The sequence below is a fragment of the Ascaphus truei genome, chromosome 9, assembly GCF_040206685.1.
Source record: "Ascaphus truei isolate aAscTru1 chromosome 9, aAscTru1.hap1, whole genome shotgun sequence".
NCBI classification, from domain to species: Eukaryota; Metazoa; Chordata; class Amphibia; order Anura; family Ascaphidae; genus Ascaphus; species Ascaphus truei.
In genome coordinates, this window is record NC_134491.1 from 16,959,116 (window position 1) to 16,971,445 (window position 12,330).

General features: G+C 43.5%; 1 protein-coding gene across 3 annotated transcripts in view; it reads right to left on the reverse strand.

The window, feature by feature from the left end:
- The window catches only part of LOC142502467 (lysozyme g-like), a 47,154-nt gene extending 35,483 nt beyond the window's left edge, over nucleotides 1-11,671 (reverse strand). The window contains exons 1-2 of one of the 3 annotated variants that reach the window (XM_075613495.1): nucleotides 11,593-11,671; nucleotides 11,389-11,466 (exon numbers count right to left, since the gene is read on the reverse strand). Coding sequence is in view for 1 of the 3 variants with exons in the window: in XM_075613493.1 (XP_075469608.1) it covers nucleotides 11,389-11,515 (127 nt within the window). In the remaining 2 variants the exon portion in view is untranslated. Of the gene's footprint in view, nucleotides 1-11,388; nucleotides 11,518-11,592 lie in introns of those variants that run through there. The other 2 variants (XM_075613494.1, XM_075613493.1) reach the window with 2 other exon arrangements.
- Between the last annotated feature and the right edge of the window lie 659 nt (nucleotides 11,672-12,330).

Here is a 12,330-nt window from a genome sequence, read left to right on the forward strand (position 1 = left end):
TTGTATTATTAACCATGTTAACCATGTTAATTGGTGATTTATATACATTTATATACATTTATATACATTATATATATAATTTATTACTTATATTATTATAACCATATCTATGACTATATCTATAATATAACCATATCTACTTATATTTATATTTATGGTATAACCTTAATTTATTGAATATAACAATTTTACTGAATATACTGAATATTACAATATAACAATATAATAATATTTAAAGGGGTGTGTAGGGGGGACTCTTTATTTGTTGTGGTGTATTGGGTGAACTTCAGACTGTCTGGGGCGGTCGGAGGGGAGTGCTACCATATCAGCACTTCTCCTGCCACCTCACGACCCTCCCGGACAGTTCCCGGCCTCCATCTTGGATTTCAAGAGATCAGTGCCTGTCATCCGGTGGCGTCCGTGATCTCGCGAGAAGAGGGCGCCCGGTGATGACGTCAGCTCCTGAAGCGCGCGAAAGCCACTCTGCTTCCCGCACGAGACCAGGAAGGAGCTTGGAAAGATGGCTGCCGTGCTAAAGTTGGGTGTACGTCGGCTCCAGGTAAAAACGATGCCTTACATCCAGGGGACATCTAGGGGACATCCAGGGGACATCTAGGTAACGTCGGCTCCAGGTAAAAACGATGCCTTACATCCAGGGGACATCCAGGGGACATCCAGGGGACATCTAGGTAACGTCGGCTCCAGGTAAAAACAATGCCTTACATCCAGGGGACATCTAGGTAACGTCGGCTCCAGGTAAAAACGATGCCTTACATCCAGGGGACATCTAGGTAAGGCTGGATCATATCAGCGAGACGGGAAGATAGTATATTGGTACTCCGGCAGCACTCCGGTTCCTCTAGTGCAGGATGGGGAGATGTGAGTGCGGGATCCTGTATGGTATATATAGATGTTTAATCTTTAGCAGGTCCTGTTTCTGACCCGTTTGCGCCATCTTTGGTGGGTTTTCTGGTGCTCGAGGTGCCAGCGCGGCTCCAGGTGGGTGTTGGGATGCTGGAACGGGTCGGAGAGGTGTGGGGTGAAATATGGTTAGCTCCGGTGAGACCAAGTTTGGTTAAGAATCCCTCACCATCTTCAGGGCTCCGCAGCGTGTGAGCTACTCCATTTTTAATGTATAAGAGGGCGCAGGGAAACAGCCACCTATATCACACGTTGTTATCCCTGAGAACCTTAGTGATGTGTGCTAAGGCTTTTCGTTTGAGTAAGGTGGCCGGTGCTAGGTCCTGAAATATTTGTTATTTTAACTCCTTCAAAGGCTAGGGAGTTATCCTCTCTGGCAAGCCTGCAGACCTCCTCTTTAGTACGAAAATGGTGAAAGCGGGCCACGTCTCTTGGGGGGGTCACCTTTCTGAGGTTTGCCACGGAGGGCTCTATGGCACCTGTCCAGTTTGATTTCAGACTCTGGTTTATCAGGGAAAATATGTTCCAGCCAGCTATTTGTGAAATCCTCAGGGTTGAGGACACTTTCTGGGATACCCCTCAGCCTTATATTGCACCTTCTGTCTCTATTCTCAGCATCTTCCACTTTATCTTCCAGAAATGTAATTCTGTCATTCATTGTGGAGACTTGATCCTGTGTCTGTGCAATGGTGGCTGTAGTTTCATCAGCATTTCTCTCTAGGGTGTCAGTTCGCTCCCCAAGTACGTCCACCTCCTTTCTAAGAGCCCATAATTCAGTCTTAAATTTTTTTTGCATCTTGGCACAAAATTCCTTCAAGTCCTTTCGTCTGACCATCTCCTCGTCCCTTTCATCCTCCTGAGAGGGATCACTGTCAGGGTCCATGTTATCAAGCTGAGCGGGAAGCTTTGATTTCTCTGCTGGTGTCTCTGCTTTCTTTTTAAAATATGTAGTGACCGGCTGACTTTTAGCTCGGGCCACCCTGCCTGCTGGCATCCTTGGATGTTTATAAGTTTTTCTATATGGTTTAGATAGTTAGATCGTGGGATCTGTTGCTGTTATTAGCTTTATTAATGCCGGTGGGAGTGGAGCTCAGAAATCAAGACTCCATCTTCCTCACCGTCGCCGCCCCCTTCCCTCTTCCTCACCGTCGCCGCCCCCTTCCCTGGCACACCCCTTTTTGAGCCCTGCCCTCTCTCTTGCAGCGCACCAATTGTATCTAGTGACTACCGGGTCACATGATCTTCCCCACAGAACTTTGTATCTTTGGTCCTCTTCTGCTGCACTGTGGACCCCCGAGCCGAATCTTTGCCGATCGTTCAAAAGAAAACGGATTGATCAGCAACTTAGCTAATTACTTATCACTGTGTGGATTCTATTGACGCACATATTAAAGGGGATTTTTTTGTTTTTTTTAAATGGCAGCTTGGACTGCTGCTTTAATAGACATTGTCCCAAATGTTGTCCAAGTTGGGGTGGAGAAGGGGTGAAACTTTGCATGCCTAAATGATGGCAAACCATGTGGATGTTTAATTTGAATTGATTATAATGGCCTTTACTTTAAAGTTGTCCCAGTGCTGAAAACAAAGTGAAGCTTCTGAGCGTCATGAAAAAGGAACCTCCAGGAAGTATTTAGGATTTATTAAATGAAGCTGCGCCTACGCACTGTATTCCCAACCTGGATCCATGTCAGGACGAGACCGGAACCGAGACCTGGTTTTGCAAGTGCACAATAGCCATAGAGATGCACAACTATTACTACCAATAATGCACTGGGATTAGTTGGAACAGGTCCTCTCAACTCCAGTCCTCAAGCCCCCCACCAACAGGTCAGGTTTTCAGGATATCCCTGCTTCAGCACAGGTGGATCAATCAGTGCCTGCTTCAGCACAGGTGGCTCAAACAGAGCTCAGTCTTCGACTGCACCACCTGTGCTGAACTAAAAAAAACTAATTACAGTACTTACCCTGAAAGCGAGCTCAATGCGATGCCCAAGGTTGTCATAAGGTATCCTCTGGAAAGTGTCCTGCAGAATAACACCACAGTAACACTAATTTGGGCCTCAACCCCGTGTGCCCCCTGCTTCAGTTCAAAATTAACTTTTTGATTTACGTCCCATTGCTTTTTCGAAGTATTTCTCCCTTTTTTGTTTTTTTTTTGGCTGATTGGAGGAGCTGTGACCGCCGCGTCACCCGTTTTTTCTCCCTACTAACCTTGCTATTCATTTCCGGCTGGAGCACGCGGACACCACAAACAGCAGGCAATGGTGCTGCTTTTTCGTCAGCTTCATAGGCAGATCACAGGATGAATTTGTGAGTACTGACCGCTGATCGCACACTCCAGGACACAGGGTGCAGGTGAGGTTTTTATTTGCTGGATTATATGGACTTACCTTTGGGCATTTCCCTGGACGTGCCCATCTGTACTTCTACCAGCGTAACTAGCCCCTCACCCTGTAATAGTCTAATTGGATGTGATTTTTATATGCATTTATACATTATCTTGTTGTGACATTCTCCTGCTACCTGGGACTAATACACTTGTAAACCACGGTTTTGGTAGCCACAGAGTTCGTGGGGGTCACTCCCCTATCTTTCAAATACTGTTTAATCAATCAGTTCTAACCCAAACCTGGAAACAAATTACCAGGTCCTGCGGTGGCAGATTGTGACGAATGACAGGATAGCGCCACATGCTGGGTATTTTAGAGAACGAATCCTTGGATTGCAGCGGTGCACAGCAAGTAGGAGAAGGGGACCAGCGGGGTGTGGGTTAAAAATATGTTTATTAAAGATACATGGTAACGGGGACACACACTCTGACGCGTTTCGGACAAAAATTGTCCTTTATCAAAGAGCTGATTTGCGTCATTCCCCCTCACAGTCTTATAGAATACTCCCCGCCCACCTACGTCACAGCGCTGCGTTGTTTTGGCGCGATAATCGCCGAGGTACAATCTCATTGGTCAGAACTTTCAACCAATAGAAAAGCTCAGTGCTGTAGGTGTGTAGCGAGGGGAGGGGAGTGACGCGCTGCTCTCACCAGCCTCCATAACCCCTCCACTGACACAGATAGCAACGCTGCCTAGTTACACTCCAAAGTACCCTAACATAAACACTAAGCCGCATAACAAAATACCTTATCGAGTATAGGAACAGGTGAACAAGTAGGCGGAAAGGGATGGGGGGGAGGGGGGGAAGGGAGAGAGGGGAAGGGGAACAAAGACTATTAAAGGGGAAAAATAAAAATAAAAAAATCAATATAACAAAATACAAAAAACTAGATAAATAATGGTAAAAACAAGAACAACATATATAGCAAATATTAAAAACAAATAACAATTGATCTGCAAATCATAGACTGGAATGGAGGGAGTATATAGAATTAAAAAACGATATTAAACCATAACTCATTGCAAATGACTATAAATCTTATAAAATCTTATATACATAAATATTAATGAATTATATAGAGAGATATGTATTTCCCCCATATGTCATTAATTGAAAATATTGTCAGATGAACGGACAAAACACAGGCGTAAAATGCAAGGTAATGATATAAAAATATGAAACATATCGGAATCATAATGGATATTGAGGTCCAGATGGAACAGCAGTTTATGCAAAAAACTTTTTTGACTTTGAAAAACCAATTGTACACGGATATTCAACGGCCTTAATTGACATTGCCCGCTTATTTAAGGGACTCTGCGGATTTGCTTCAGGATATTCAAAAAATCAAATGGTTAAATGGTTACATGTGGGTTACACTCGATGTAACCTCCTTATACACGATTATTGATCACACTTTGGGCACAAGAGCTATCAGTCAATTTCTTAATCACTCTAATTTAAATTCGGCACAAAGCACATTTTTATTGGATTCAGTCATGTTTCTGTTACAGCACAATTATTTTATGTTTGATGCACAATTTTATTTACAGTCACAAGGGACAGCCATGGGCACGTCATTTGCACCTTCGTACGCAAACCTTTTCATGGGATTTTGGGAGACCACTCACATCTTTGGTGACACTAACCCCTTTAGAGAACACATTATTTTTTATCGTCGCTTCTTTCATGATTTATTATTTATCTGGAATGGGGATATTGACACACTACACGCTTTTTTTTAATATCTTGGGGCAAATACGTACAATTTGAAGTTCACTCCCTCATACCATGATACACAGATTGATTACCTGGACCTACATTTGTACATAGATGTTGGTCAACAAATACAAACCAATATCTACAGAAAAATAAACTCCAAAAACTCCCTGCTCAGATCAAACAGTGCCCATCCAAGATCACTAATTAAGGGCATACCCAAAGGACAATTCCTGAGGTTAAGGAGATTATGTTCCACACAAGAGTCCTTTATGGTACAAGCGGAAGAACTAAAGAATAGGTTCAGGAATCGTGGCTATGGAGAGGGGGACTTGGAAGTTGCATTTAACCATGCTTTGAAAATGGATCGTGAACAACTTCTGAGGAAGAGGAAACCCAATAGACATATCCATAACAATGCAACAAACCAGTTGCCACTATTCATAACTACGTTCTCTAAACAGGCTGAGCAGATTAGATTCATCTTACAAAAGCATTGGGGAATTTTAAAATTAGATACAGACCTTGATGTGTATACTATGTCTAACCCAAGAATGGTATTCAAAAAAGCGAAGACCATTGGCAATTATGTTTCACCCAGTTTGTACTGCTCAAAGAAGAATAGCACTAAAAAATTACCCAGGGGATTCTTTAAATGTGGGCAATATAATCTCTGCAGATATGCTGAACCAATAAAATCTCTTAAAAATATCCATACCAACCATGTATACCACATTGAGTCATTTATGACCTGCAACACGAATTTTGTCATTTACCTATTAAGGTGTGCATGTGGGAGTGGCTATATAGGTAGGACCATCAGATCAATTAAAGTTAGAATTACTGAGCATATTCGCAGTACCAGGAACTGTGATGATCGCTTTCCTGTAGCTCGCCACTTCAACACATGCCCCTTAGTATCAATCACTACATTTACATATAGTGCTATAGAAAACATCCCTATACATCCTAGGGGAGGACATAGGGAGGCATCATTGAATTGTAGGGAGATGTTCTGGATTTATGCCCTTGGGACATTGGCACCCAGGGGCATGAACCAGGACTGGGAACTCAAACATTTTTTGAAATAATCATCTGCTCCTAAATATATATGTCCATTTATTAGACATTAATGGTGAAGAATATACATCTCTCTATACTTGCTTTATATGTCAATTAAGGCCGTTGAATATCCGTGTACAATTGGTTTTTCAAAGTCAAAAAAGTTTTTTGCATAAACTGCGGTTCCATCTGGACCTCAATATCCATTATGATTCCGATATGTTTCATATTTTTATATCATTACCTTGCATTTTACGTCTGTGTTTTGTCCGTTCATCTGAAAATATTTTCAATTAATGACATATGGGGGAAATACATATCTCTCTATGTAATTCATTAATATTTATGTATATAAGATTTTATAAGATTTATAGTCATTTGCAATGAGTTATGGTTTAATATCGTTTTTCAATTCTATATACTCCCTCCATTCCAGTCTATGATTTGCAGATTAATTGTTATTTTTTTTAATATTTACTATATATGTTGTTCTTGTTTTTACCATTATTCATTTAGTTTTTTGTATTTTGTTATATTGATTTCTTGATTTTTCTTTTTCCCCTTTAATAGTCTTTGTTCCCCTTCCCCCCCTCCCCCCCTCCCTTTCCGCCTACTTGTTCACCCATTCCTATACTCGATAAGGTATTTTGTTATGCGGCTTAGTGTTTATGTTAGGGTATTTTGGAGTGTAACTAGGCAGCGTTGCTATCTGTGTCAGTGGAGGGGTTATGGAGGCTGGTGAGAGCAGCGCGTCACTCCCCTCCCCTCGCTACACACCTACGGCACTGAGCTTTTCTATTGGTTGAAAGTTCTGACCAATGAGATTGTACCTCGGCGATTTTCGCGCCAAAACAACGCAGCGCGGTGACGTAGGTGGGCGGGGAGTATTCTATAAGACTGTGAGGGGGAATGACGCGAATCAGCTCTTTGATAAAGGACAATTTTTGTCCGAAACGCGTCAGTGTGTGTCCCCGTTACCATGTATCTTTAATAAACATATTTTTAACCCACACCCTGCTGGTCCCCTTCTCCTACTTGCTGTGCACCGCTGCAATCCAAGGCTTCCTTCTCTACATGACTTCTGAGCGTGATGCACGCACCATATGAAGCTGCCACTTGTGAGTATTGTTTTTCCCCTTAACATGGGGATTTGCTGACCGGGAACAGTGTTGCAGTGAGGATGTCCTGCTCTGCGGAGTTTTACAAGAATGATGGTATGTTAACCCCTCACTAACTCCAGCATATGGGCAGTTATATATTATAGTACAATCGCTGTATCCAAAACACTTGGTCCAATACTCTATCTTTTGGCTATAAGTGCTTCTGTCTCTACCGTGATATGTGGACATTGATTTTTCAAGTATGGATTTCCATAGAGTCTGAATTGGATTGAGCACTGTTATTGGGACCTGTGCCCCAAACTACCTACTGTATCAGTTAGTATTTTAGTCATTTTGCTTCCTATCCAAATAGGAACGCACTTACATGGGTCACACTGTCATGCATTCTAATGGTCTGGAACATATCAATACAATACATTTTTATGCATTTAGAAGATCTAGAGCTGGGGAGGCCAACTCCAGTCCTCAAGGGCCACCAACAGGTCAGGTTTTAAGGATATTACTGCTTCAGCACAGGTGGTTCAATCAGCGGCTCAGTTAACGACTGAGCCACCTGTGCTGAAGCAGGGATATCCTTAAAACCTGAACTGTTGGTGGCCCATGAGTACTGGAGTTGACCACCCCTGCTCTAGAGGGCTATAGATTTTCTTTCTTACAGGAGCAGAAGTGGGGGGGGGGGGGAGGGGCGTCTGATCTTAGCTGCATTATTCCCAGCTCCAGGGACCCTCTGGCTCTTGGGACCATTACTGGACAAACCTCTCTTTCGTGCATTGCAGGTCTCTCTGATGGTAAATGTGTTAATTAAATATGTTTTCCTACAGTATATAGAGCAGGAGCGGCCAACTCCAGTCCTTAAGGGCCACCAACAGGTCAGGTTTTAAGGATATCTCTGCTTCTGCACAGGTGGTTCAGTCAATGACTGAGCCAGTGGTTGAGCTACCTGTGCTGATAGGATATCCTTAAAACCTGACCTGTTGGTGGCCCTTGAGGACTGAAGTTGGCTGCCGCTCATTTAGAGGGTTATAAGAACTGCTATGCTCTGAATACCCCCCTAAAGGGTGGGAGTCAACAAGGAGATTGCTGCTTTAAGGTCTTATATTTTAAAATACACCATGCATACTGTACTGCAGCGGTGCGCAAACTGGGGGGGTCGAGACTGCCTACGGGGGGGCGCGGGGTTTACAGAGGCCCTGCGCGCTTCCCAAAGGCACTTCAATTAAGTGCCGGGGGAGCTGCAGGGCCTCTGTAAACCTTTACTTACCTTGGCTCCGGCGGCTTCCTTCCAGCGTCGCCATGGCACCGCGGCGTCATATGACGTCACGTTGCTATGGCGACGTGACGTCATGCCGCCAGAGCGGAGGTAAGTGGGGGTGAGGGGGGGCGCATGAGTGAGGGGACCGTCGGCAGGGAGGCGCAGGGAAAAAAGTTTGCGCCCCCCTGCTGTACTGTATATTACCCAATGTTTTCATGGCATGTGAGACGTACTTAGCTCAATGTTGTATCACATTTCCGAGTATTATTTATTGTACCTTATTTCTGCTTCTGTGGTTTAAGTTGGACAAATAGCAATATACATAGGTACAGATGATTGCATTTTAGATAGGGCAGGATATTATAACAAATGACATGCAGCACGTATGTGCTAAACGGCTAATGATAGCGTGTCACTTCTAGATAACGAGAAACATTTAAGGTGCAGGAGACATTCTGCATGTTTCCCTGCCAAACACAAGTCATTTTGTCTAATACTGCTCCTGCTAAACACCTGGAACCCGGCCAGGGACCTGCTCTCTGTTGCATGGAGTATACCTCCTATGTTATTGGTTAATATCCAGATAACTGGGACCCGGTAGACAAGGATATTCTTTAATCAGCTCTGTAATTTGTTTTCTTAGAAAGCTTCAAGGTTTCAAATTGTACAGTATTTTTTGCCCCGTACATCCCCCCCCCCCTCAACCCCCAATACAGTTTATTTTGTTATCTTATCAAATACTTCGACCTCTATTTAATAAGCTGTGAGGGTAGGGGTGCCAGGTGGCTTCTCCAAAAATACTGGACGCAATGGTGAAAGGTGGGACGTGCGACACGTGACGCGCTCGAGAGACACACACACCTGTCACCTCTCTCATTACCTGGCTAATGCAGCTAATCAGAAGGAAGTGTCCGGAGCCTGGGGGTGGGGCCAAGGAGAGGAGGAAACAGCATGGAGCGGAGAGAGATGAGAGGTGTGTGTGTGTGTGTGTGTCAAAACTAATAGCAAAGATTATAAGGGAAGGTTGAAGTATGAGTCTTTCATGCATTCAAGTACAGTGTCCCCACTTAGAGGTGCAATCACACATAGCAGGACATAAACATACAAACATACAAACAAACAACCTTTTGTAAAGAATTGAATAGTCTAATTGGTTTATGGGCAGACAAGGTGGGCAAATGGGTTCTTTTCTGCTGACAAATGCTATGTTTCTATTTCCTTTAACGCAGACAACCACATTTATTTAGATTTTATTCTAATTTTTTATTTTAAAAAGGCTCAAAGCCGGCCGTAAATTAATCACATGGACACCTTTGCTGTTTATGCTAACGTGCTGCACGGGGCAACAGAGAGCAGACTCCATGCAGACTTAGGCCGCGCCTAAAGTGACGTCGATGGCGACGGCAACACGACGGGTGACATCACCCGTTGCCATCGCCACAGGCGAAAGTTATATTTCACCGGGCATCGTCGTCGCGGGTTTCCCGACACTTGATTGGTTCAAGGGCTGTCACATGAGGCGACAGCCCTTTAAAAATCAAATTGTGCCAGCTACCAGTTTTCGCGACGTTGCTCCGTTGCATTGTCGCTGTCGCGCGCACTATAAGCGCACGCGGCGGCAATGCATTTGTTTGCGGGTGACGTTGCGGCCTTAAGAAGACTTACTTGTGAAGCTTAATGATGTCACTAAGACACAGATTATACGCTCCGCTTGCTAGCGAGAGTGCGTGCTCCCACCGTGCTGCTGCAGCACAAGTGATCCCTGCTCATAGTGCTGGCGGCGATGAGGGGGCAGGGGTGTGGTAGACGCGTCGCGAAGCTGGTTCACCCTCACGCGACAGCCACCTGAGAAGACAAAATGTATTGTCTCCTCAAAACGCTGCCACATCAACGCGCCTCTTCGCCTACACTATAAGCTCGGCCTACGTCAGAGTGGACAAGTAGTCTTTTTAATTCAGGTTTGGGATTAATTTTTAAAGAATAAAATACAAAAGGTTAAAAATCAATGAGCAGAGGAAAAAAACTAAGTTTCAGACACCCTACTGCAAGGGTGCTCAACTCCAGTCCTCAAGTCTCCCCAACAGGTCAGGTTTTCAGGATGTCCCAGTTTCAGCACAGGTGGCTCAATCAGTCCCAGCTTCAGCACAGGTGGCTCAATCAGTCCCTGCTTCAGCACAGGTGACTTAATAAGTCCCTGCTTCAGCACAGGTGACTCAATCAGTCCCTGCTGAAGCACAGGTGGCTCATTAAGTCCCTGCTTCAGCAAAGGTGGCTCATTCAGTCCCTACTTCAGCGTAGGTGGCTCAATCAGTGGCTCAGTCTTTGAGACTGAGCCATTGATTGAGCCACCTGAGCTGAAGCTGGGATATAAGCATGAAGAAGAGGGAGCATTGAAGATGATTCAGTCTGTTTGAGAAAAGAAATGAGATTGGTACTGTATGTTTAACTGGTTTATTGCAGCTCATGTGAACTAAGTGGGACTGCCCCTTCCTAGGCTATAATAATCTGTACAAAATAGTCCATTTTTTTGCAAAGTGGAGGCTGCTTTCTCATATCAAATCTGAGCCAAGTTTTGACTGATGCATTTTCCAGTAACAGCAGCCACACGGAATGGGAATTATACGAGTGGGTGTAATTACAGCGTTACACAGAGCGAGGCTTCAAATGGCCTATACCCAACGTTTGAAAATAATACGCGAGCTAAATACCAAGAGATTAATGAGAACTTCGTTTTTCGAAACGTCCGGGCAAATTCCCAACATTTAATTAGGGTTTCCATTTCAAATATTGAGCAAATAGGAGTTCTAGTATATGAGGAAAACACGGGGAAGTGTACTGAAAAATTACATGGGAATCTGGGATGAAAAACATAGCTTTATTCAAATGGTCAAGTTACTGTATTTATAGTACATAATACTGTACCTTGCACAACAGCTCTTATATCATCTCTGTGAGTCAGGGTCTTGGCAGCATTTAAGTTGAGCAACCTCAATACGACACCTTGTCTTTCCAGAAGAGAAGAATGAGCTGTAAGCCTGGGGTAAATCATGTCTATATTTAACCAATGCAAATACCCATTCACATTCAAATATATAGATATATAAGTAGAATTAAATGGTGTCTTACGTAGGAGGTTCCCCGATCCCTCTCACTCTCTCTTGGGTGGGATCTGGTTACTTAGGCTGTGGGACAATGTCACCCCCTGCTGGGGAAGAGATAAACTACATTCAGATGAATGAGGTTGTGTTAAAGCAGCAATACTATTTTCCCCTTTTTTGTATGTTTTCTATTTCTCTTGTTTTTATATGTAAAGCATGTGACAATGCTACATTCTTTTTAAAACCAGAGACAGAACATAAAACACAGACAAAGCTCAGTTTTTAGCACATCCAGTGAGACTCATACACGGTACAGTGCCTAAATATATATGTATAAATATCTAATAAGTAAAATGGTCTTTTAGTTTGACATTTTTGGCCAAAATTGTTGTAAGCCCCTGAGCCAACGCCAAGGCAGACCACATATCAGGGGTCCCTAACGCTCATATAAATTCTTAATAACCTGTGTAATAACAGGAAGAATGATTTATAGTAAATCTGTCAATATTAGTTGCAAAGTTCTGAGTCTGACTGAAGCTTTTATTAACCTGTACATTACCAGGAAAAGCACTCTGTATTAGAGATGTCACAGCCAAACTGCAAGCAGGCAAGTTCCCCTGAGTGGAAGATGCTCAGTAGCACTCCTCTGTGACACTCATATGCTTATATATATGTTGTGGTCATTTTGGGGGTTCAATAGGAGCTTGTTAGGTGTCCAGTATGTTTTACAATGCTACATTCTTACCTAAACTGGCAATCATTTGGT